Below are 26,933 nucleotides of genomic sequence, written 5' to 3' on the forward strand. Positions count from 1 at the left end.
GGGGTGGGAGTGTGTGTATGGGAGGGTGGGGTGTGAGTGTGTTGGGGTATGGTGGGAGGTGGGGTTATTTGCCTGTAATTATGGTATAGATATAGAGCATCCACACTTCCCAAACATATACATGCTATCATCTTGTAGGCTGGCCATGTCTAGATGGACTTACAGCTGAGAACTGAAACACTTATGAATTGCTTTACAGGAATTTCTGTTACAATAAACTTATTTGGTAGCCAGGTGAATTGGTTGAGTGTGTAAGCACAGGTGGAATAATGAATAATTTGCTCGGTGTATGTGTTTTTTAGAGCAGCTGAAGATAGCAGCATCAATTCAAGCAATATTTCAAAGATTTGCCATCTTCTCAAATAATTCAAGAAATTTCCTTTGTATTGTCTTTAGTTTTGAAGTCTATCAGCTAGTTATACCATATGTAGTCACATGAGGTCTAGCACTGTATTGACCATCCTTTGCTAGCAGCAGCTTGAATTGTCTCCATGAATGTATCCATTACAACATATCAGAGTGACCTACACCTTCTGTGACTTGATATAGTGTACCGATAACTAAAACAATCGAGTCTTAGGAAAAATATGAGGTAAACTACTAATTGTCACAGGAATGGGTACTCTTGCCCATACAAGCAATGTCATTCTGTTGCATACACGAATACTCTGATAGTTCCTGAATCAGTTATTCCAAAAATAGTTCCAATGAACTCTGTGGAATAAGGTACCCTTCAACATGAATATGAGTATAAGCATGTAAACAAATTCATCACAGGGCAAAAGGTGGCAGGGCTCTACCACACATCATGTGTTCTGACGTAAATGCCTGTGTATACATTCTTACTTTGTGGCAAGTGGTAACCTGGCTTTCAGTGAAAAAGATCCAAGTTAAAATCAACACAAAGAAGAAATAGTGGGAGGAGCAGGGGGTGGTAAAAAAAATAAGCATCTGGTGATACGATATGACAAAAGGAAAAGGTTGGCTTTAATGCTGTACCAACAGCCAATTTTTCAATCTAAATTTTAAAAGAACCCATATGCTCTTATCCCATCAGCAGCAGTTTGGAAAGGAGATGGGTGGTACTCAAGTTGCCTATTATTTTTTTCACAGAAATAGCTGCCACATTTATTCAGTCTTTTGGAAACAATCCATGGGAGTTTGCAAAATGTTACAATTTATTGCTACTAAGGCCACAGTAACATAGCTTTTCTTTTGCAATTCATCAAGGATATTAAAAAGAGAGCATATGCCATACAAAGGTTATTGCAAAATCAAGTCCAACCAACAGTCAGAGAAGACATTAAATGCTATTCATTTTAGTTTTGTGACAGTCAAGCTTTAAATTGGTCTTCCAAACCCCCTTGCATAATTAAATGTCTGTAAGTCATACTGTTACCAACATTAAACAACATAGCACATATACACTTGGTAGACGCCTAAAGTCCAGAGTTTGACTGCCTCCCAGATTTAGGACTGAAAATGTCAAACTGACCCTGCTTTGGCAACAATAAGAGAAAGCCTGGTTGTATCAAAATCTGCCTCCAATCAAACTTTATTTCCATTAAGAAATCTGCCATTTTGTAATCTCAAAGTAATATTTGTATTTGCAATCAGTAAAAAGTACAAATTGTCCCTAATTTTATTTATCATGCTAGAATTTTGAATTGTAAAGTGAGTGAGGCTCATATACTGTAATAGGGACAACTGAAAAATCAGTGTAAATGTTTTGCCTTCACTAAATTAAGTAAGAAAATAAGGTATTTGAACAAATACTAAATTCTCTCAGTTTAGTTGTTTCCCATGTTTTAGTCTCTCTGAAAAAGCTAAAATAAAACTGCTTTTTGATTTTGAAAGTTAGAAAATTATTACTGGCTCAATATCATTGTCAACTTTGCAATATGTGGGATAAGACTTTGAAAATTTGCAATGGAGGACTTAGCAGAAACTCCTAAAATGCATATTCTTCTTTCCTCTCATTTACTGATCTAATATACGAGTTATAAATAGAGGGTGGAGTGTAGTAAGTCTGCCCAGGCCATCTGACCAGGCAACAAGCCCCCCTCCCCCCCGCAATTTTTTTTTTCTCCCCATATACTAACTTTAATAAGCAGTGAAATCCCACCATTCTTTTGTAGATTAAAAATACTATCACAAACACGAGTTCATCTCCATCAAGAAATGTTGGTATTACCTGGATCTTTCTAAGGACTACTATATTATAGATATGATTTTGCAGCTTTGAAAAAGTAATCATTGTTTTTTATGTTGATAGGTGACCTGTTTTCCTTAGATGTTCCCATTTTTTTTATTAAAAATGATTTCACAAAAGCTGTTCCAAAATGGTCCATGTAGTTGCTAAAAGCAGGCTGTCAGCAGACTATATAGTCACAATGTTTAATTCTTGCTGTAAAGGTTAGTTTTCATTCAGGCTAGGGACAGATATTACACATAAACCCATTTAAGTAATCAGAAACTGGTTTAAATCTGTTACAGAACAGATATTCAGTGCACATAAGCCAGTTTGAAAATGGCTAAAACCAGTTTGAGATAAACCTGGTTGAATGTAGTATCAGACTTAACTGATTTGGGTCAAACCGTTTTATGCAATGTCTGTTCCAGACTTCTTGCTGGTTTAAGATAAATCAGACTCCCCCAGCATCCTGGTATACTCTCTGGGCTAGGCGGGGCTCTCTGCTCCACAGCAGGGCTGGCCCCTCCACTCTGCTCCTTGACTGAAGCTCCTGCAAGACTGCAGGCTGTTCCCCACCCTCTGCCTCACCACTCCCTGCTAAGCAGGAATTCCACCCCCACCCTTCTGCCTTGCAAAGAGTTGTCTGTGTATTAGTCAATAGACCACATGCTGGCTATGGTCCCGCTGAATCAACAGGCAGATCAACAGTAGCTGGTAATGTCCTTCTGTTGTTTTGTTAACGGGGTGATAAACACTGTTATCAATTCCCTGCTGGACTAATCAGAGCATCCTGCTTGGACCTGGCCATGGACCCTGTGGCAAGGTGGGACTCCCCAACTAGCCACAGTGCTAGCTGCCCCACCTGCCTTTGGGCACTCCACCCACCTGTTTCGTCTGCCATGCCTTGTTGTTAATTAAGTTGTTAAGTAAGGCGGGAGGCTGCCCATTCTTGCCCTGATGCCAGGGGGCGCTATCTGCAGCTCCATTCTTCCCCTACACTGCAGCCCACGCCTCGCAGATGGCATCCAGATGACAATGCTCCCAGGTTACAGCTGGACCAAGCTTAGGCCTCATTGTCAGGCCGCAGACACGTGTTCATACCGCCCTCCTCTCACTAGGGCCTCTCTCACTCCACCCCTTCTCACAGGGTCTCTTTCACGCCTCGACAACTTGTACTGCCTTGCTCCCTCTTGGAGCCGGCCCCTTAGGCCATAGGCTTTAGCTAGCTCATACCTTGGGTGGCAGATGTACCATCTTTTGGGTCTCTCCTGCAACCCTCACTGGGGTAGTAGGCAGCCAATTACCTGACCGGGTCTAAGCTTGTCCTGGCCCCTTCCCAGGGCAACTCTGTACACTCAGACAATACTGGGCTCCCAGCCCTCTGGTTTTCCCCTCACTGTGGTTCCACATCTCCGCCCCCTCACTGGGGCCATCCCCTCACTGGGGGTCTTCATTTCTGCCCCCTCAATAGGGCTATGGGGCTTCCCTCCCCTGTGGGGCTCAGGTGGCAGCAGCTGTGCTCCAGGGTCTCATGAGGACTCTTACTTGTCCCCATGAGCAGCAGGTCATTGTGCTCTACTCTGGCTCTTACTTTCGACCAACACTTGGCCTCCCAGCAGTGGAGGACTTACTGGGGTCAGGACTCGCCCCTCTCTCTTGGACTGAGCTCCCGCTTACTCAGTCTCTGCCCCGAACTGCAGCCTCAGGTGCCTGAAGACATACCTTGGTCTCCCCTCACTGGGGCTCCTCATCTCTGCCCCCTCACTGGGGCTCCACACCGCCTCCTTACTGGGGCCACAGGGCTTCTCTCCCCGGTGGGCTCAGGTGGCCATAGCCATGCCTGGCCCCAACTACCTTTCCTCAGGGTCCTACAACCCACAGGGTTCAGGTGGCTGTAGCCATACCTGGCTCCCACTCTTGCTTCTCAGGGTCTTACACCCCACAGGGCTCAGGTGGCCACAGCCGTGCCTGGCCCCAGCTACCTCTAATGTTACATGACCCACCTGAAGGTGGGGGCTGGGTTTAAGGCACCCTACCTGCCTTTAACTGGGTTGGTAACTGGCCTGGCATCCCCTGGGGGTTCCCGCACTACTGAGAGCCCCACCAGGCCACCCACTCCTGGCAGTGTGCAGTTTTAGGTCATGCCCAGGACCAGGAGCCTCCAAACCATTCCCTACAGCTCCTGCTCTTACCTCCAGGGTACTTGATATTCAGCCTTGCAGCCAGACGATGTTGCTGCCCGCAGCAAACTGCTCTCTTTATATAGGTAGCCAGAGGTCTAAAATGGCTACCGCAATCAAGCACCTGCTGGCTGCTTGGCTCTGCTCTTAAAGTGTCAGGAACCAACAGTGCCCTGCCACATACCTTTCCCCTTAAAACAGTTCCTGGGGGAGGTTTCCCCTGCTGCTCCTCCCAAAGCAGTTTCCCCTCAGAGCCTGTGAAAGCCCTCAAGTGGCAAGCACCCCCAAAGGTGCTCTGCCACACACCCCCAACAGCTCAGTTCTGTGCAAAGGAAGGGAGGGCTGCTCTAGCACTTCAGCTTCAAGCCTGAGCCACTGTAGGCATGTGCTGGCATTTCTGGGATATCTGTGCAGTTACAAAGTGACTCAGCCTAGCCAGGTTAGATTAACCTGCAAAGATTGAATCAATTCAGGCTCAGGCTTTTTGTATGTCTGTTCCTAGCCTCAAAGAGTATCTATGATCAGGCTGGTATTTTACAATGAAATAATACACAGGGAGGTTACTGAATCCCCATCATTGGAAGTCTTAAGAGCAGGTTAGATAAATATCTGCCAAAAATGCTTTAGGTACAATTAATCCTGCCTTGAGGCAGAAAGAAGAACTAAATGGTCCCTTGAGGACCTTTTAATTCCTATTTTCTGTGCTTCTAGAAATCCGATACCTAATCTAACCAGATCAGCCAAAAAAGCCTCATTTCTACTTTTCCTCACCACACTGATGTTTTACTACCTACATTACCACAGACATTGTCAAAATAGTTTTCTTAAATTCCTACCTCTGTCTGCTTCTAAACATCAACATTACAGTGACTTTCCAGATCCTCAAATATGCCAAGGGATGACAACAAGCAAGCATCCAATGCCCAAAAGTACAAACTCCAGGAATATGATGACCCAAAATACATTTTTTCCAGAATCCTTCTCTATGGCTTTTATCAACAGATGCTGTAGTCCCTATTTATTAAAATTTCAGCTGTCTGGATTCATACATAACAAGACAACAAGAACTGTTCATATATTTTTTCAGTAAGGAAAGCAAAGCTTTAATTAGTTGTACAGACTAGCTTTTGAGAAGAAAAAGAATTCAAGATGACAAACCTGAATTTGTGAAAGCTTTTTGCAGTTCATGATGTAAATAAACCATGCTACCTATTTTCTACCACATAAACTGTTACAATGTACAGTACCATATATTCCTACCCTTCTTTAAATTAAAAAGAAATAAGTAAAGATAATAAAATGTATTCCTTACTTTCTGCGGAACATCTCTGCAAATATGCAACCAACACTCCAGAGATCAACAGGTGTTGCATAGCTGGACTGCAGCAAAACTTCGGGAGCTCTATACCACAAAGTGACAACCTGTAAAATAAATAGGAACAGATTAAGAGAAATGTTACTTGTAGAACTATCAGCTCTTAAGTGTGATTGCCCAGTGACTCAGAATTCCTGCTTTGTCAGATCGACAGAATTCTGCAAACTTGGGATGGTTGGTCAATGCTTTGATGAAAATGCCTCTATGGACAATCTAGGTGCTGCCAGATGTGCAACTGATTAGTACAGACTGTGCAAGCATCTCAACAACAAATACAAAATTGAAAGCCAACCCTCACCCCTCAGTTTATGCCCATTAAATCTGCCGTGTTATATTCTGAAAAGAAGGAATATTAACCACGGTGTGCTGGCCAATTTCTAACCTTGGCAAATATAATTTACTTAGCTACAATTTCTTTCTATATCTTTAGCAACAAAAAATATTATTCAGGAACAACTTCTTAACTGGTAAAAATATCACAGCTCCATTAAAGTCAAAACCTCATGGGGCTGCCCCTTGCCTTATGGCTAAAAGGCACATCTCTGGAGGGGTGTAAATTTAAATTTTGGGTAACAGAGTATCAAGCGGTTACCTTCTTGCACAGATCGCCTATGGGAAAGCTCTCTCAACATGGGCTGCAGCAGCAGCACAGGCTTCCAGAGGCTGCCATTCTGATACCCACTTTGAACTGGCACTCGGGGCTCGCACCCCAGTCTCCCCCCTCCCCAACCCAAATTATCCTACTGCAGCTGTCCTAGGGACACAAAGCACTGCCGCTGTGCCCTCAAATACCCCAGTATAGTCCCACTGTGCCAGTATAGACAAAGATACAGCTGTTGATGACTATATAAATGAAAGATGATATATGTCCTAAGATTCGACTATGAGCCTTTCAGCATGTTTGTCAAGGGTTGTATGGAGGCACAAGATGCCCTTACACATGAGCCACTACATTGCTAGAATATAATATCAGAATCACAGTTTTGTTCTTACCCTGCTCTGTATACAGTTACAATCCAGCCATAAAAAAGGAGGATCTTAAGCAGAAAATACTGTATTGATAATGTGATCTGGTTTTTAATCTCAATCAATGTTATAAAAGGTCTAATAAATTACTGCTTTTGTTCTGGGATACACAAACACAAATGTGAATGCTGGGAGATTCAACATTTTCTGGGTTCTTGAAATTGAAAGTGAAGATATACAGAACACTGCAAAATAAAGGATGAAAGTAGCTTTAAAATACATGTTAATTAAAGTAGGAGACCCTGAATTTAAGAACCAGTATTAGAAGTTTATGACAAAAGTGGGTTTTTTAATTGCAATAATATAATTCCCTTCAATGCAGAAATAATCAGCCAAATTTGTTGGTCACAGACAGCTGAAACAAAAGCAAATACAATATTTTTACAATCATTACTTGTCCTGACAGCTTCTGGAGACACTGAATGGCTCAGCAACCCCGCTCTCCCCAAGACAAAACGCAAAGTGTTTGTCATGGGAGACTTCATCCTGAGGGGAACTGAGGAGGTAGTTTGCCACCCCAACCCCCTTAGCCCAGGAAGTTTGCTGCTTCCTGGGAGCCTGTATCCGAGACATTGTGGAGAAGATCCCTAAACTCCTCCAGCCCACTGACCACTACCCTATGCTCCTCATCGATGTGGGCACCAATGACACAGCTTGGAGCACTCCCAGCTGGGTCATGAGGCGCTACAGAGATTTGGGAGCTGGGCTAAAGGGTCTGGGGGCACAGGTGGTGTTTTCTTTGATCCTCCCAGTTTCGGGCTATGGGCTGAGGAGGGAGAGGAGAACTGAGGTAGTGAACCAAAGACTGCAGCACTGGTGTCATTGGGAAGGCTTTGGCTTCCACGACCACAGCCCGCTCTTTGGTGAGAGAGGCAATGAGCTGTTGGGAAGGGATGGCCTCCATTTCTCTCTGCTGGGGAGGAGGCTCTTTTCAGCCAGACTGGCTGACCTGCTCCACCGGGCTTTAAACTAAGCCCGCTGGGGGATGTGGGGACTACTGCCACTGCTGGCCCACTGAGCAACCCTTGAAAAGCCAGCAGGCCAAGGCATTTCATAGGTTTCATAGGCATTAGGGCTGGAAAGGACCTTTGAAGATCATCGAGTCCAGTCCCCCACCTGAAGGGCAGGAAGTCAGCTGGGGTCATAGGATCTCAGCAAGATAAGCATCCAATTTACTCTTGAAGGTGTTCAATGTAGGTGCTTGAACCACCTCCAACGGCAGGCTGTTCCAGACCTTGGAGGCTCAGACAGTAAAGAAATTCTTCCTTCTGTCTAGCCTGAAACGGTTTTGCAGTAGTTTATAACTGTTCAACCTCGTCATCCCTTGGGGTGCTCTGGTGAACAAGCGTTCCCCCAGATACTGGTGGTCACCCCTGATAAACTTATAGGTGGCCATTAAAGCGATCCCACCCCTGCCCCAGCCCTGGAACAAACAATAGGCAAGGCCGGGGTCCCCAAGGGGATACTTGCCTGCCTATACACAAATGCCAGGACCTTGGGAAACAAACAGGAGGAACTTCTCCTCCTGCTAAATACAAATAACTATGATGTCATAGGGATAACAGAGACCTGGTGGGACTCCACCCACGACTGGGCCACAGGTATAGAGGGATATACCCTGTATGGGAGGGATCAAGTGGACAGTGGGGGCGGGGGTGTAGCTCTCTATGTCAAGGAAAGCTACGCATTCCTGCAAGCCAACATTGGCACCCATGGTGGAAGACTTGAGACCCGCTGGGTTAAAATCTGTGGGGAACACGGCACAGGGAATACTATGGTGGGAGTCTGGTACAGACCCCCTACCCAAGGTAAAGACCTTTACCAGGAGTTTGCCAGGGAATTGGCTGAGGGTAGGACTTGCTTGACCAATCTCATTTCCTTTTGCGACCAGGTGACCCATCACCTGGACAAAGGGAAAGAGATTGATGTCGTATATCTTGACTTTAAAAAAGCCTTTGATCTGGTATCCCATGATCACCTCTTGGCAAAACTGGCTAACTGTGGCCTTGACCTCACCACGATCCACTGGCTGGGGAACTGGCTCCATAGTAGGACCCAGAGTGTGGTGGCTGACAGAAGTCAGTCATCATGGTGACCAGTGGGGTCCCTCAAGGCTCTGTCCTTGGGGCAACACTATTCAACATCTTCATTAATGATGTGGACATTGGTATCAGAAGTGGACTGGCCAAGTTCGCCCACGACACCAAACTGGGGTAAAGCGTCCACACCTGAGGACAGGAGAGTGATCCAGGCAGATCTTGACAGGCTCATGAACTGGACAGATGAGAACCTGATGGTGTTTAACACTGAAAAATGCAAGGTTCTCCACCTTGGGAGGAAAAACCTGCAGCATCCTTATAGGCTCAGCAGTGCTACGCTGGTTAGCACTACAGATGAAAGGGACTTGGGGGTCATGATTGACCACAAGATGAACATGAGCCTTCAATGTGATGCTGCAGCTAGTAAAGCAAGCAAAACGCTGGCTTGCATCCATAGATGCTTCTCAAGCAAATCCTGGGACGTCATTCTCTCGTTGTACTTGGCCTTGGTGAGGCCGCAGCTGGAGTACTGCTTTCAGTTTGGGGCTCCACAATTCAAAAGGGATGTGGAGAAGCTTGTGAGGGTGCAGAGGAGAGCTACGTGCATGATCAGAGGCCAGGAAAACAGACCTTATGATGAAAGGCTGAGAGCCATGGGACTCTTCAGCCTGGAAAAGCTCAGGCTCAGGGGTGATCTGGTGGCCATCTACAAGTATATCAGGGGTGTTCACCAGGATCTGGGGGAACGTCTGTTCACCACAGTGCCCCAAGGGATGACAAAATCGAATGGTCACAAACTCCACCGCGACCAATTCAGGCTGGACATAAGGAAGAACTTCTTTACTGTCTAAACCCCCAAGGTTTGGAATAGACTGCCACTGGAGGTGGTTCAAGCACCCACTTTGAATGCCTTCAAGACACATTTGTTTATCTTGTTGGGATCCTATGATCCCTGCTGACTTCCTGCTCCTGGGGCAGGGGGCTGGACTCGATGATCCTTCGGGGTCCCTTCCAGCCCTAATATCTATGAAATCTATGATAGAAGAGGGAAGTTCACACATATATACACAGGTGGTCATATTTACTAACTGTCCTTTTAAAAGCTTTGATCTTTATTCATAAAAGCTGGTTTTCAAACAGTTCGATAAACTTAGGGCAAAATAAAGCTGACCACTTTAGCCTTCAAGATCCATGCCCATATAACCAGCTCAGCAAAAAGGCAAAGTTTAATGCCATTCACTTACTCTAGTTGATATCAAATTAGTGATGCTTTCCTAACACGTCTCTACCTTCAAGAGAAGATGCATCTTCTTAGAGGTTTGTCTCCAGTGAAGAAGGAGACTTAATTTGAGGTTAGGGAATCACTGGTGGATGCTACTCTGGGAACATGCTAAATCAGGTTGGACTTCTTTGTTAATTTTTATTTGCTGATGTAGTTCTTGATAATTTGATCTGGCCATATAGTTTCTCATGGCTTTGTGGAGAAACCCACTGAACTGGAAAAAATTCTTTCGAAAAAGAGAAGGTTTTAGGGTTAAGAACTTCCAGACATTCTTGTCCTTCAGTGGTGGGGCAGCTGCCTCACAAAGAGGAAGAAATAGTGTGATCTGCAGGAAAAATGGGACCAAATCTCACAGATTCTTAACTTGGATCCACTATGCTCTCCTCTCATAGAAAAAAAAAAGGTGGTTCACATTCCTCAGTTTTACTGGCTCCATTACTGTGACTGCAGTCAGCTCAGGGGCACGGTGTGGGATTTATTGCTGGGCAAACCAGCACTAACCTCCATGATAATTTGTCCCACTACTGTAGTCCTTTTTCTAGGGAAGCATGCCACATAGAGCAGCTGTTCCCTGCCTACTCCCTTCCTGCTGGCCACATGCCTCAATTTGTAGCAGAGACCTAATATTAACTGTACAATCAGAAGGAATGCTGTTGTTTCCAGATGACTGAGGAAGCATGCAGCATAGTAGCTGCTTCTTTCATGTGACAACTATCTGACACACTTCCTTGAAAGTATGCACCCATCTGTGGTATGTGTGTGTGTACATGCACGCACATATGCGTGCATGCGTATACAGGGGTAACATCTGGTTCTTATTCATTTGGAAATTTAAATAATGTATACCTCTTTTTAAAATAAAACCCAAAGCTTTGCAGTTCACTTCGAACAAATATGATTGCTTCATTTTCAGAAGGGGAATTGTGTTGGGCTATGTTGATAAACTGATCTTTACTGTCATTTCAAAAATGCTGGAGTCACTTGTAGAGTTTGCAATGTGCAAGTATGTATTTTGAGATGTGAATCTGAAAATGATAATCATTTACTAAATGTCAGCTCACTCTCAAATAAAACCACAGATAACTCGCCTAGTGTGAGGGATCCTCTTTTAAAAAGCACAGGATGATGTAGTTTGGTTTTGACACAGAATTTTATACATTCTCTCTCGTTCTCTTACCATAGAAACCAGCAAATATTTGTGGACATTCCTTTAGCATTTGCAGATTAGTAGAAATGAAAATTATTTTGAACACAGGATATGTTGAGCTGAACAACCAGCTCATCGCTTCCTCTTTGGCACAGCTCTGACTTTGTATGAAAAAATGTTTTCTTAGGTAAGCCACATTATCAGTGAGGCAGACTCTATCTCACAGAAAACGAACTTCAGTGCTGCATCTTGATAAAGTAACTATTTTAGCATAAAAAAATCTACATTTTTGTGTGCTGCTTAAACTGTGCTCAAACCTTTAAACTTGATGCACTACTCAAGTAGCATAAAAAGACTATCTAAACAAAGGGTTTGGGGCCAAACTCTCACATGTGTTTAGGCTGCCACTGAAATCAGTATGAGTTTTGTGCTTTAACACCTTTTAGAATCTGTGCCTTAATAACTCTGGTACACTTCAGCTCTCTAGTATAACAGGCTTCTCTCCTCAAATGCACCCCCCCACCTCCCTTCAACTCTTCCCTTAGGAACATCCAAGTTCTTCATATTTGACAATGTCCTTACAGCTTTTTTCTCATAGCTCTGCCACCACATGCCGGTCCCTCCGGTTTCTGAATCAACACACCTCTAGCCATCTCTGCACCTCCCACATTGACCTCTAGACCAGTGGTTCTCAACCTTTTTTGTATCAGGACCCATTTGTAAACATCAATGGCCAGTCCTGATCCAGTACCCCTCACTCCCAACCTTTGTGTGTGGGGCAGGGGGTGGGTGTGTAGGGCAGGGAGGCCCCAAGCAGCCCCTTGCAGGCTGGAACTCTGCCAGCCTGCAAGGGAAAAGCCACAGTTTCCTGCATTTTTCTCTTTTAAAGGAGAATCCATTTTTAAAGTTTGTTTGCAATCATTTCATATATTCTTGCGACGCACTTTTGGGTTGCAACCCGTGGGATGAGAAATGCTGCTCTAGACTACCATTCCCTGCACCCCTGCCATCTCCCACTCATTCTTACCGCCCTCACTTTATCATGTTATGGCTCTACTTAACAACTCCTTACCTACCTTCTCCTTAATTTCCCAAAAGTTCAACTGCTTCCTCCTGCTTCACGAAATCCCCTTTCTCCTGGTGTACCCACATCATCTGAAGCCAGATGGATACCATTCTATCTCATCAACCAATCTTTGTTTCCAACTTACTGAATGCTCTAGTGTCATATCACATGAAGCTAGTAGATAAACTAATTTAAGCACAAGCATGCTGAGAGTAATTTGTAGGTTGGGAACTAGTGGGAATTAGTGAAAACCAGCTTTCTCTACCATCCCAGTTCATAGATCAGGTGTCCACTATACAGACAAGAAGATGATTCTAGTGGCTACAAATCACTGCCACCTTAAATTCAAATATCAGGAAGTTCAGGTATCTGAAACCAACTTCTGGGTGATACTACAGACTAAATGAAATGTGTCAATTTTATCAAAAGTGTCTGGCTTCTGACTCCTTAAAGAAGAAGGAAATGTGTTCAGTGAAGTTAAGGATGACAGGAAAGATAAGCTTAGGTATAGGTGTGAAAGAGCAATCAGATACACAGCTTTTTGTGAAGCAGATCAAATTATGTCCTTCTTAACATATTAGATTCTACCTAATGAATATTATTTCTTAGGGCCATTTGACATTAGAAGTCCCAATCCCAGCTAGTTTCTATCATGTATTTCTTGAACAAAGCCAAGTTAATGGGAAACTATCTACTTACTAAGGATGTAATCTGGAGGGCCAACATAATATCTATGCACCATTTCAGTCCTACTTAAATCCTATTAGCTATATCCCATCAAATATAATATACTCTTGAATTTGGGACACACACACATTTTGAAATCATCAATTTAAGAGAAAAATAAAACATTGAATAAAGTCAATTTACAAGGCTATGGTGCTTATAAGATTTTTTAATAAAATTCTTACTCAAAGGTGTTTTTTAGCAAAATATTCTGTTAGAAGAAAGGATATTTTATAGTCAAAGAAGTACAGAAATTCACAAACAAGAACTTCAGTTTATCCATTTCAGGGAAACTGTTTAGATATCAGTAATTATCATCCTGTCAGGTATCATCTAAACACCAATAAAGATTCTGTTCCTGTTCTGAATACTATACAATCTAAAAACGACACAGACAGACAGAGGAAAGGTAACTAATGTACAAGTAAAGGGCCATATTTTGGCTTTTACATAATTCAGGGACGTCCAACTGGCAGCCCCTGAACTCCAACAGCAACAGCAGCCAGAGTCTCTGGCCTCCTTTCCTTCTTCCAGCTTTTGCTGCCTGTCCCCTCCTACCACGGGACAAGGCAGGGCAGCAAAGTGCAGCATGGCCTGAGGAGCTAAGGGTGAACCTGAGGCCAGATGCACGGGTGCATGGTGCAGCAGGAGGGGATGGGGGGTGTGGTGCAGTGGTGCGCTATGGGGTGGAGGGGTGGGGAACAGGTGTTCATTGCAGGAGGGAGGGGGGTGCATCTGCATGTGATGCAGCCTGCAGAACACTCAGCCCCCAACCACTTAGAAGTTGGACAGCCCTGCCATAAGCCTTAAGTAAGAGGTGCAGTGGCAGAGCAGTTAGAGTATGTTGCAGCTGTAATTCAGAGCCCTGCTCTGGACTCATGATGAAGGCATCTAGTTGTAAATGGGTAGCTGGTCATTTGAGTTGGGGAGCCAAAGGCAGCTAGATGTGATGCTAGTAAATCACTTCCTTGTGGTACCACTGTCTAGAGAACTGGCATGTCTTATCCATATTTCCCCAACAGCCGTTCTGCTTGGGAGGACCTTTGACCATAAACCCTAAGGAAAGGGTGTGTAGCTCTGCACTTAGGAGGGGACCAACTTATGAATTCATCGCAGTATTGGCCCCAGTATTCTGCTATGCTTCCCCCATCTGCAATGGGTCATCTAAGTTAACTTCTTGGTTTAACATCAATGCTATGAGGGGAAAGAATGTCATGGTTCTGCCACTTCCTGTCCTATCCACCTCCTCAGAAGAAAACATAGTGGACCTCCCTGTTAAAGCTGCTTTCCTCACCTGGCTGTGATCCCCAGAACAGGTTACTTGTACAAAGGAATAAGGTAATAAGGCTTTGTGGGGCCCTAATAAGGCCAGGGTTGCCATTTTTGCATAGAGGGTGCTGTGAATAATTTTTTTATATCTGAATTGATTAAAAATAGGATAATACTATGAACAGAAAGGCTTGCTTCAAGCTGTAATTTTTGTTTTGCATAGTTTAGCACAGGGGTTGGCAAAATACAGCTCATGGGCTAGATCTGGCCAGCCAAGCAATTTCATCTGGCCTGCAGTTCCTACCAACAAATTGTGCCCTGCCCAGCTCTTTTGTCCACGAGCGTGAGAGCGAGGCACCCATGCATACACAAAGCTCCAAACATACCCAACTACCTTACTTCTGCACAGGGCTGCTGCTTCTGCAGCTCCCGGGGACCTGCTCCAGTTTCCCGGTCTTCTGCCGGGGGGGGGGCGGCGGCAGCAGCATGGAGCTCAGGTGGGCATCATGTGGCTGTGAGGGAGGGTCAGAAGTGTAGGGACTCCCCAACACTCCCTTCATGGCACGCAGGCGGTGGCAGCAGCAACAGGTGGGGTGCTTGGGGTGCAGGTACCCAGTGGGGCACAGCTCCTACCATCGCTGCAAATCGCAGCAAGGGGCGCACCCTCCACTGGGCAGTCTGTATTGCCAGTGTTCCCTGCCACTCATGCACAGCCCCTGCACTTGCAGGGCACAAGCAGGAAGCCCTGTGTGCTGGAGCTGGCTGCCTTCCCCACTGGGGCTGTGCAGCATTGGAGAGAAGCCTCAGCCGCTGGAGCTGACTGTGTTCCCCGCCCCTCAGGAGAAGATGCCTGGGGCTTCTGCCCCTTGCTGTGCAGCCCTGGCAGGGAAGGCATCCCGCTTCAGCATGTGGGGCTTCTCTCCTGTGCTGTGCAAGTGCAGAAGCTGCGTGTGAGTGGGTGGGATTACTAGCGATACAGACTGACTGGGGGAGGCTGCGCCCTTCGCTTGTGCAGCACTGGCCGGAGCTGCGCCCTGCTAGGTGCCTGCACCTTGAGCACCCTGCCTCCTGCTGAACCATGGCGGAAATGTGGGGGGATCCCCCCGCACCCCCCCCTCACATCCCACAAACACCACACACCCACACCTTGCCCCAGCAACACCCCAGAACCCCCAACATACACTATACCCCCCACACACAGCCACACCCCACCACACCCCCCCACCATACACACACACTCACACCCCCCACCCCCCACCATACACACCCACACCACACATACATACACACGCATACATCTCATCGCACACCCACCCCCAACCACACCCCATCACACCCTTACCCACACCTCACCACACACACATCCACACCCACACCCCACCATATACACCCCCCAATATACAAAACTAAGAATTTATTTTTGAGTTATTATGTGGTCACTGCTATATACACTATGCAGACACAAATCATGACAAAAATATTTTTGCGTAATAAAATTAAAATGTTATAGTAGGTGTTTGACTTTTAAGAGTATGATTTGTTTTTTTTCTGGTTCTAAGATGGTAACCCCCCCTCCCAAAAGCAGTATTTCCGGGGGCAAGGGGAGGGACATCCAGTAGCAAAGACCAGGGGTTAGGGGTGGGACTTCTGGTCCCAAGATGGTGACAAGGGGGCGGGGAACTGTCAAGGGGCGGGACTATCCACGTGGCCCTCGCAGCTCACCAAAACTCATTAAGCAGCCCTCCACCTGAAATAATTGCCTGCCCCTGGTTTTGCACCTCTGAACATATATGAGGGCCTATTAAAGTTCTGGGTTAAAGTCTTTGTAAAGACAAAGCTGAAAGAGAATTTTAAGTATCTTATATTCTTCCGAGGGAAGTTCTTCAGGAACAAGTTATCACATGTTTTACAAGTCCATTCAGGAATAATTTCATTTTTGCACTTTTTTTAACACATACAAAATTATTTCTCTGTGTCGTCTCTTTTTTGTGACTGTGAGCCTTCACACCTGTGCAACATTTGCTTTTTTGTTTGTTAAATATGGCATTTGGTATCCTGGTTCATTTTCCTGTTCAAACATTCCTGTCTTATGACAACAACTTGGAATATAACTGTTTAGGTACATACATTCTCTAATGTGTCTCTTAGACTAGATTATTTGGTTTAGTTCTCACTAATATGAGACTCCCACTAAGTCATGGCATAGGTTTTCCTTTTTCTTTTCTGGGTTTCTGGGTATAAGTGAGATAATACATCCTTTCAGTGCTGGATACATGGATTTACATCATAACTAAAGAAAGTTTCCAGTGCTAGTTCCATTCTTAGTAGGACTGCCAGTGAAATCAGGGTCAAAACTATACTATGGAGCTGCTACTGAGCAGTTCCATGTTTAGAATTATTTTTAATGACATACATAGCTCAAAAACCTCTTGACAAATTTTCTCTATGCCTTACAGAAAACTTCTCCATAGCCTCATAATTGACTGGTGCCTCCTGAATCTAGGGGGGCACCCACAGAAGCCACTGCCACCGGCAGCCCTGTCAGGGAGGACACCAGTTCTATCAACAGCATCAGGTCAGCCATCGGGGGAGCATCAGCCCCATCGGGGGGGGGGGGCACATGCAACCCTGTGCACCCCCTACCAGTTGCCTATGCATAGCCTTATACATGGCTCTGACAATTCTCAGGGCAGAGCAAATGTGCTAGATAGTTATAAAGGATTGAAAGTCAGGCTTGAAAGAAAACCTGGCTTTAATCTTGTATGTGGAGCGACTATCATCTGCATTATGTACTAATTCTTGCTTTGTAGGAATGCTCTACTGAATCTCCCAGGGAACAAATAAAGAGAACGGATATGATTTCTTAAATGAGTATAATTAACAATGGGTGCGTGGTCTGCTAACACAGTATCATCAAATTTGATATCAGTGTATACTAAGGAATCATTTAAGGACAAAGAATTAATCTAGCTATGTTTCAGCACCTGCCGTGTAGAAGAGAAATAAACAGTCTTTATTTGTAGAGTGCTTTCTATATACATTTCCCTATCCTTCTCCCAAAAATGTTTTGAGTACTTTAAGTTTATTCAGAAAGAGGGGTCTCTTTTGCTGAGATTCTATCTAATTTAATCTATTTCTGAATAACCCATCACTATAATGCTCTATTATGTAGTTAAGGGAACAAATAATATTCACTGCACAAAATATTCTAGTCTTTGTGATAGTATTGGTATAAACATTTCTGTTAGTTTAATTCACTGGCCACATGATATCTCTTTCCCTATCACCTCCTCTTTGTCTTTGGTTTCATTAGAAATACATATATTTTGGATGAGAAGGGTTTCTTCACTGGAGAAAGACTCTTTCCTTTATGTCTTTTAACAAGCAAATTACCTTTTTTTCTACTTTTACAGCATGGAAGATTCTACTTTGGTTCTAAAGGCAAAACATACATAAATATTCTGTTCTTCAAGCAACAAATGTAGCTCAGTGAATGTGCCTGATGCATCATTAAAGTAATTCTAATAATACTTTTGGTTGTGCTTCATTTTTGTATGTCTCTTTAACTGTTTTGTGCAAAGTGACAGTGTTGATATTATTATTTTATTGGTCAAATCAGCATTCAAAAAAGTACCTAAATATAGAAGAGAACTCTCAAACATATACACTACTCATGATAAGGTTACTATTTCAATGTGTTCTGTTCTTTTGTTTGATGTTACGATATTTGTGCCTTGAAAATAAAGAAGCAAGCTTCAACAACTACAGAAAGATAATCTAAGGAATAAAGGAGTCACTAATTTCTTTCATGGTTTACACACAAAAATAATCAGAATTCTGTTTTTTTATTTCTAGGAAGAACCACATTGCCTAGTAGGAGGGCGCTGCTGTAGAATATTTCTAGGTACATCCGCTGTTAATATATATGCATATGTGTAAATACAACCGGAAAACACTTTACCTAGACATAGTGGCTTTTACCTCAAAAGTCTTCTGTGCATTAGCAGCTGTTTGCAACTGCTACACAAAAAGAAAGCTAGTTTTTAAGGTGAGGTAATGCTTTCAGCCAGTGGTTACATTTCACTGCTTACCTCAAAAATTAATACAAGGAAATGTCTTTCCATTTAGCCAATGTTTCAAAGAATTCTTTTTAATTCTATAAAGATGCCATAGGTAGATTGCAACCTATTTCTGAGACTGAAACATTACTTGAAAAGTGGTCTACATACAAAGAAACCAGAAATATCATCTATAATAGACACAGCTACAACACAGCCCAATTTTATGCCCATGGAAGGCCTGGAGAATTCTCCATTTTTTCATGATCTTTAGATTAGGCCCATGGGACTCAAAGCTGTCAGGTGCTGAGTATCATGTAAACAAACAGAAACTGAACAAGCTCAGCACCTTACCGAAGTGACCATCATCTCACACAAGTGGGCCTACACTGATGTGAGAGCATATTAGCACAAAGAACATTTATTATCTTGCCAGTGAACATGAAAAGCATACTTATTCATTTTGGTTTTTAAATGAAGCCAAAAATTCATCTAAAAGCAATATACTGACAAGAGCACACAAACCCCAGTAACCAAATAAATACCTCTTCTGACATTGAAAATGCCATGAGGCACCAGCAAAAACATAATCTTAAAAGGAAACAAAAGCCTTTAGCCACTTCTTTTATTTTAAATGAATAATTGTTAAAATAAAAAAGAACAGTATTTTTTGCCACAATGTCATACTGAAACTGAGCATTAAACAAGTAGCGTTTGGGTAGTTCGTTGGAATACATGTATCCATTAACATCCTCAGCTGGAGCAAAGCAGCAAATTTCCCGATAAGTCAGTCACCAATTGCATTGCCTACAGGTCCAATGAACATAGCACCAAATCCTAGTCCTTCTTCCAGCCACAAAAACAACTAATGCAGAGGCATGACAGGGGCAACCCTATGGCTACACTATGAAATGCACTTGCAGTGATGAGCAGTCACTCTCAGGCTGTTCTCACTTAGCCAAGAGACCAGACCCCCCAGATCAGTGCTTGCAGAAGCAGCTGACAGTCCCCTTTATGACTCATTCCCTCTGGTCTTGCACTGAGTCCAATACAGCCAAATTGGAGCATTTGGCTCTACCATTTATATTTGCTTCATTGTGGAGCCAGGCTCCCCAGCATTAGGAGAACAACAGATCCTGGTTAATACAAAGAAATCACCCCACTTCCTGAGGTGCTGTGTTTATTTTGGTTCTTAACAAACCATACTAAACTAAAGCAAAATCATGAAATCACCCCCGCCCCCACCCCCGCCTCTTGCCTGTGCAGTGACAGGGGGAAAAACCCTGTGCTGCCCCTGCTGGGCCACAGGAGCCAAGCAGTGTAGCACCACACCAGTATATCTGGGGGGTAAGGGTTGGATATGCAGAATGGTCCTCCTCCCCAGTCTACTGTAGTTGGCATATCCTCATCAGCACCCCGCCAGGCACTTAATGAGTGCCCCGCATCACTGCAACCACACAGTTTCAATGAAGTAACCAAGGATTTGCTGGATGCAAAATCTGAATTAGCACTTCACCTCCCTACAAGTGGGCTGGCATGTTCTCCATGGAGAAGCAGGCACCATTTCTCCCTAAAAGACAAAAGAGACTTCCAAAGTGATGTTTAGAATCTAAGGATTTACCAGATTATAGCAGTTAGAGACAGATTTGGGGCTTCTGCTATTTCTCAATGTAACTCATAATTATTTTTTTCACGAAATCAGATACTTCAGGAAACTAACTGCAGCTAATTTACTGTCTTAATCTGACAATAAGATTAGTGGGTTGGGTCTAGCGCTCCAAAGAGACTAATCCAGACTGGTTATATTTTTATGCTCTATGCAAAGATATACTTTACAGTGAAATCTCTCTAAAAAAGAACGTTCAAGGTAATAAGTGCTTTCATGTTACTAGTTCTCATGTCTGAGGGCACTGGATCAAGCTAAAGGACAAAGAGATAAGAACAATATTGTTAGTTACTAACAAATGGCAGATAAAAGAGCTCTTCTGGATTCTGATTAAGTGACAGCATTCTACACATTCCTCAGAGTTGAGAAAGTTTGCCTGAGAACAGGAGCTATGTTACATGTGAAGTACTACTAAACAAGCATATCTCTATGTTTTCAAATTCCAGCATGAGCAAGAGCTCTTTCCCTCATCTCTTCAATTTGAACAGAAGCTTTCTTTCTGGACGGACAGAAATAATTCACTGTGCTTCAGTTTCCATTAAAACACATAAATGTATATGCTGAAAGTATAGAGAAGTTTTGTAGGACTCCATGGCTACGAGCCAATGTTTACAATCCCCTGGGTGGGAAATGCAGGGTGAAAGGCTCTTGATGGCAGGCTTTAGAAGTCTTTGCTGTTACCGCCAATGACCTCCTACCTCCATTTTCAAAGTAGCTCTCTTGTTAACCCCTGGCATACTGTGTGTATAGAAGCTGTAGAAAGGAAATACCTTTCCCTGGAGTCTGAATACCCTGCCTAGGCATCAGTTTGACAGACTCTGATTTCAGTAGCAGCTAAGAAACAGTAAGCTAATATGTACTCCACATCTGCTATCAGAGTCATGGCAATATACGGTATTTTTAAATCCAAAAATGGATTTAACTGTGCCCTGTTTACTACAAAGTGAAAGTTTCCAGCTTCAGGCAATGGTCTTGAGCTTACAAGCTCAGAGGTTGTGAAACATGAGCACAGTAAGCCTCCAGGAGAGAAGGAAGCATCCAATTTACACAAAAATGCTTTAACTCTGTCTAGCCAATAAGTAGTATGGTGCTGGTAGTAACAATCTCTCTTTTTGGATTCTCTTTAAGAAAGAAATGGTGTTTAAAATTAAGGACAAGTTGAAATGCCAGCACATTTGAAAATTGCTAAGAGAACACTCAGTGTAGATCAGAAACCTTCCTCTTTCTTTTTCTTTCCTACCAGAAAATAAATACACAATATATTTAGAATGTCCTCCTCACTATGTCTCATTTGTTCCCTCTGCACATCCCCCATGATTTGCTCCCCTCTCCAGGAAAAGTTATTTAAAAATGAAAATTAAAAATCTTATCTTAATATCATTCTTACTTGAAAAAGGAGACTAAATAAACTTGAAATTAACACCCAGGAGTTGATGTAACACACTCTAGGGTCTAAGACACCATCACAGTGGGAGCCAAGAACTCTTCCTGGAACACCTGTATTCTAATACCAATTCTGCCACCTTTTGATGGTGGGGTATTGACAAATCACTTAAACTCAAGGTCTGTTTCCCCATCTCTAAAATGGTAATATGTTCTCCTCTATAGTGATCAACATTCAGAAATAGGCCCTTCAGGAAAAGAGCTCTTTACTTGTGCACAGGACAAAAGGATGAGTTTGTCAGCGGTGTCCATTACACGTTCATAAAATTAGGGTTTTGCAGAGACTGCAAGGCCCCCAGCAGTCCCATGGGCTTTGAAATGGAATTGTGTTATAGTAAACCTCATAGAAGCTGCAGCCAGCAAGTCCCTTGTAGCAAGGCTCTAATGTCGTTGCACTCAAGACAAAAGGGTGAGTGGGCAAAGGCATACAGCCCTGAGAGTTGGACAGGTTCTAGGACAGTGGTCTGCAACCTTTTTATGGTGAAGATCACTTTTTGTAAGTAAAGGGCATCCCAGGATCTACTGCCCCCGTTCAGCCACGGCTTTGTCTAGCTGAGTTTTAAAAATCTCCAAGGCTGGGGAGTCCACAATTTCTCTGAGTAACCTATTCCAGTGCTTCCCTACCCTCCTAGTGAGAATGTTTTTCCTAACATGTAACCTAAACTTCCTCTGCGGCAACTTGAGACCATTGATACTTGCTCTGTTATCTGCCACCGCTGAGAACAGCCTAGCTCCATCCTCTTTGGAACCACCTTTTAGGTACCTGAAGGCTTCTATTAAACCCGCTCTCAGTCTTCTCTTCTATAAACTAAGTAAGCCCAGGTCTGTAGTGCGGGGCCCAGAGCTGGACACAGTACTTCAGATGTGCCCTCACCAGTGCTGAATAGAGGGGAATAATCACTTCCCTCGATCTGCTGGCAATACTCCTACTGATGCAGCCCAGTATGCTGTTAGCCTTCTTTGCAACAAGAGCACACTGTTGGCTCATATTCAGCTTACTGTCCACTGCAACCCACAGGTCCTTTTCTAAAGAGCTGCTGCTTAGCCAGTTGGTCCTTGGCCTAGAATGGTACCTGGGATTTTTCCGTCCTAAGTGTAGGACTTTGCACTTGTCCTTATTGAATCTCATGAGATTTCTTTCAGTCCAATCCTCCAACTTGTTAAGGTCTCTCTGAATCCTAGCCCTACCCTCCAGTGTATCTACTACTCCCCTCAGCTTAGTGTTATCTGCAAACTTGCTGAGGGTGCATTCCATCTCATCTTCCAGGTCACTGATGAAAATATTGAACAAAATGATGACGCTAAGACTATATGTAAATAAGATTTATAGTCACTTTCTGAACAGAGTGAGGAGGGATTTGGGTATAAATGAGAATTAGGCTCACTGTGTCTATATGTGGAAGTATATATCATAGTTATAAAGACAGAGCTATGTGTAGGGAATCCTATGTATGTTAGTGAAAATTATGAGTTAATCTGCAACCTGGATTTTATTAAAGCAAAAGGGAGGGGTTCATGGAGAGCTCTGCAGACCTGAAGGGAGATAAACGGCTTCTTCATGAAGTGAATTCAATCATGCTGGAAGTCTAGGGAAATAACCGTGACTTGTGTCTTTATTAGATACAACACAACACCTTTATGCAATAGTTGTTATATAGTTAACATATATTGTATGAAACAATACAGCTGAAACAGTTTAGCAATTTCCAGGAAAGAAGCTAGGAAGGAATACATCGCTCTCTCAATGTTAAATTCTGGTGACATTTTCTTTGAAAAGCTTGAGTATCATCATGCCCTGGAGCAAGAACTTGACATTTGGTAGTGTGCTGGCCTTTGTGTTACAGATATGGCTTCTGCCATCCCTGTCTATGAAAGTCTGCCCAAACCTGGCCATGTTAGAGGTCTTTGTGGGGAACTGGACCACCTTGCACATGTTCAGTGAAGACTTTCTATAATTTAATAGCTGATGCCTCTGAAGATTCTGTTTGTACTGAACATATTGTAGCCCAAGGCTGCATGGGCATCAGTAGGATTTTCTCTGCAAGTGTACTGCATCAGATCTGAACACCACAAATGAGCCAAGGGAGTTTCTCTTATGCTCTCTGTAACCTTCCGTGCCTATCCCCTGAGCATTGTGTGTTTAGGTTCCTCTCGAACTTTGTCATGGCTTCTTGGGCTGCACAGCCAGGTTATCTGGAGTGACCTCGGGTCAGTTCCCCCAAGGGTCTCTCCTGCTATGTCTTTGATGGTAAATAGTTTCCTATCGGGAGGACGATGTCTGGTCCCACCTCCCCAGGTACTTTCCCTCAGTAGTCCTCACGGTATTTTTTCTCACGGCTCCACCTCCCCTACACCCCACCTAACGCCAACTGTGGTGTTGTCCATCGGGGTCGATGTTCTGGCCCTCCCTGGCGCTCGGTCCCTTAGGGGCTGCGGTCATTGGCCACTGATGGTATTCATACCAAGCATCTCCTGCGGCCCCTCTTTGCTCCCGGCTTACATTGCATCTGACTCTGCCCGGGGCTCAACCCCCCTTGCCGTGTTGTTTCCTCCCCAGCTCCAGTACCTGCCGTCTGACGTCCGCCATCTGCATCAAAGTTCCGTCCTTGTTGCTCCTGCTGGTGTCCCAGTTGCTGCTGCTGCCGTCCTCTGTCCACGTTGGCCTCACGAGCAACTCTTTGGGCCCTTGTTGGCCCAGTGTCCCCATTCATGGGAGCCACCACGTTCCCTCAGTGGGAGCATCTGAGTGTCCCAGCTCCTCTGAGCCGGTTGGGGATGCTGCATCTGGTTCCCCCGGCTTCCTTTCTGCTGGGCCTTTTATCTTGGTGCCAGGCGTCCACCCAGCCAGTCGTCCCTGGCACGCTTTTATAAAGCGCATCCAGGCAGAGGTGGAAGCCATTCCTGGCTCCTCCCATCTCCACTGTGAGTTTTTGCTTTGATCTTCACCTGCAGCAGCTCCAGCCGCTGTGGTTTCACTCTTGCCATGATCAGCTGCTGGCGCGGCATCCCGCTGCCTCTCTGCTGACTCGGGTAAGTTTTCTCCACAGTCTCAAAACCACAAGTCCACTGGTACCCTCAGAAAGCTGCCTCATTTAAATATGTATTCAGGGGAAAATACTAAATGGGGAGAAGGATGGAAGATGGGAGAAAAGGGGAGTACACTGGGGCATAGAGACAGGGATTGAGATGATTATTCAAGGAAAGGGTGACTGGGACAAAGGGTGCACGACTAGATGCCAGTAGGTTTGTTGGACAGAGGAACAGGGGATGTGAACTGGGACTGACTGGCTAAATGAATAGGGGAGAAGGAGATGGGGGACTGGGATGGATGGGCATGGAAAAATGGGATTGGAAGTGGGATGGAAAGGGTGGGGGAGGCTCAGACTGGTTGGGCAAGGAGACTGGACAGGGCTGAGAAGGCTAAGGAGTGGACTGGGATGATTAGGAGAGGACAATGGAACTGGAGGAGAAACCAGGGCTGCCATGGAACAGGACAGGAATACAGATAAGTTGGAAGGAAAAGAACAGAAAGGGAACCAAGTTTTTGGGCCAACGGATTGGAACACACAGTTCCCCCTTCAGACCTGAGAATGGTCTGTCTTCCCAATTCTTTGTTATCAGCATGTATCTGTGAAACCCAGATGTTCCATTTCTCCTCTGCCTCTCACAGAACAGGACAAGCTACTACTGCCATCAGTTACTTTGTTAGCTAAAGCAGCAGAAGTCTGATCACTGCATCTAAAGGTTGATAACCACTGTACTGTCCGTAATCACTGTGACATCAAATTGATGCCAAATGATAGAATGTCTGTTTTTTCAGTTTTTTTAAAAACACTACGAAAATGATATAGAAAAACACAGAAAAATAAATTAGAGCATTATTCATGTTGCAGTCAAACAGTTAGAAAATGCCAAAATCAAAGCTGCACAAACAACTTTAATTCAGTCGCTTAGTATGTATGCATTAAGTCACACAGAGGTGGATCTCGCTGGGTGCAGTGGTGTGGTCATAGTACCCTTTGTGATGGTTTGCTGCGGAGGAGCCCGGCATCAGCCACCAAATGAATGCACAGTGAGCTCCCACTACTGCTGCACCCCACTGCCCTTTTCCTCATCCTAGGTCCATTACTGCAGTGGTTCTCAACCTATTTGCCATAGTGGGCCACAGCTGCAGATCTCAATGTGTTATGTGGGCCACACCCACACAACTTACTTCCTGTATTCATATCACATGAGCTGCAGCAGTGGGCTGATTGGGCTGTGGACCATGGGTTGAAAACCACTGTACTACTGGTATCGCAAACTATTTTTCCACAGGACCACTGCTTCCTTTGCATAGATATGTTTCTTAAAATTTTACATGTTCAACCTTAAAAACCTAATACTGTCCTTTAACCAAGTTTTTATTAGAGGTGCACCAATATATTGGTCCATATTGGATCAGCACTGATAAAAGGAAAATTAACATTACTGGCTTTTTATTTTTTGCTGGTGTAGCTGATAGTATCACCAACAAATGCTGTATGCATGCATACAGCTGCATTATGCATGTGGCCAGGAATGCAGCTGGGCAGCTTGGAGAGCAGCATCCAGCTAGTAAGTCTGTTGGGGAGGGGGAAAGGGCAAGAGGAGGCAGATTGAGGCCCCCATGGTGAGGGTGGGAGTGGAGCTGGGGAGGGGTAGGGGCAGGCACTGCCCAGTCAGGGCAATGAATGCAAGGCAGTTCATCCAGGGGGCGGCTCTCTGCCACTGCATGCACCCCCAGGGGAGGCATGGGGTGGGCATGTATTTCCCTGGATTTGTGTGTAGGGCAAGGGAGGGCTGCCCAGTGGGGGCTCAGGACTGGGGCTGTGCTGGCCTCTTCCTGGTGGGGGGGCTGGGTCGGGGCTGCACTCAGGGTGGGCAGTGGTGGCGATGGGGGGGCTACATGTTGGGCTATTGCCACCCCAAAGTTCCCCATAGCCCCCCCAAAGCCACCCCTCCCAGCGTCACCACCACCACCACCCACTCCCCCAAAGTGCAACCCCAGCCCAGCCCCCCCCAAATGGGAAGAGACTGACGCAGCCCCTGGCCCCAAGCCCACAGTGGGCAGCACGTCCATGCCCCACGCATAAATCTGGGGGGGCACATACCCCCCATGTCACACAGTTGCAGGGAGTCATATCCTCCCTTCCCCCATGTCCTCCACATGAGCCACCCATCGCAGTCACTGTCCTGGCTTAGCTGCGCCTGTCCCTGCTCCAGCCCCACTCCCTCCCTCACCGTGGGAGCCTTGATCCATTCCCCCCACGCCTCTTCCCCCACACAGACTTACCAGCAGGAAGCTGCTCTTCAAGCTGCCAGGCTGCATACCAGCTATCAGACTGGTATCAGCCAATATGGCTGGTTAATAATCGTATCGGCCAAAAAAACCTTTATCAGTGCCTTATTTCTTCACGTTCCCTCCCCCTGCACCTTCCACC

General features: G+C 44.7%; 1 protein-coding gene and 1 long non-coding RNA gene across 2 annotated transcripts in view; both read right to left on the minus strand.

Annotated features, from left to right (window-relative positions):
* CDK6 (cyclin dependent kinase 6) overlaps positions 1 to 26,933 on the minus strand; it is a 253,170-nt gene that overhangs the window by 58,990 nt on the left and 167,247 nt on the right. The window contains exon 5 of the mRNA XM_019508425.1: positions 5,687 to 5,796. Coding sequence (XP_019363970.1) covers positions 5,687 to 5,796 — 110 coding nt within the window. The remainder of the gene's footprint in view (positions 1 to 5,686; positions 5,797 to 26,933) is intronic.
* Positions 8,772 to 26,933, minus strand: part of LOC109291410 — a 26,857-nt gene continuing 8,695 nt past the window's right edge. The window contains exons 2-3 of the long non-coding RNA XR_002095838.1: positions 9,315 to 9,319; positions 8,772 to 8,800 (exon numbers count right to left, since the gene is read on the minus strand). This is a non-coding gene — a long non-coding RNA (uncharacterized LOC109291410). The remainder of the gene's footprint in view (positions 8,801 to 9,314; positions 9,320 to 26,933) is intronic.

Source organism: Gavialis gangeticus, unplaced genomic scaffold (assembly GCF_001723915.1).
Source record: "Gavialis gangeticus isolate Ggan-Ray unplaced genomic scaffold, GavGan_comp1, whole genome shotgun sequence".
NCBI lineage: Eukaryota > Metazoa > Chordata > Crocodylia > Gavialidae > Gavialis > Gavialis gangeticus.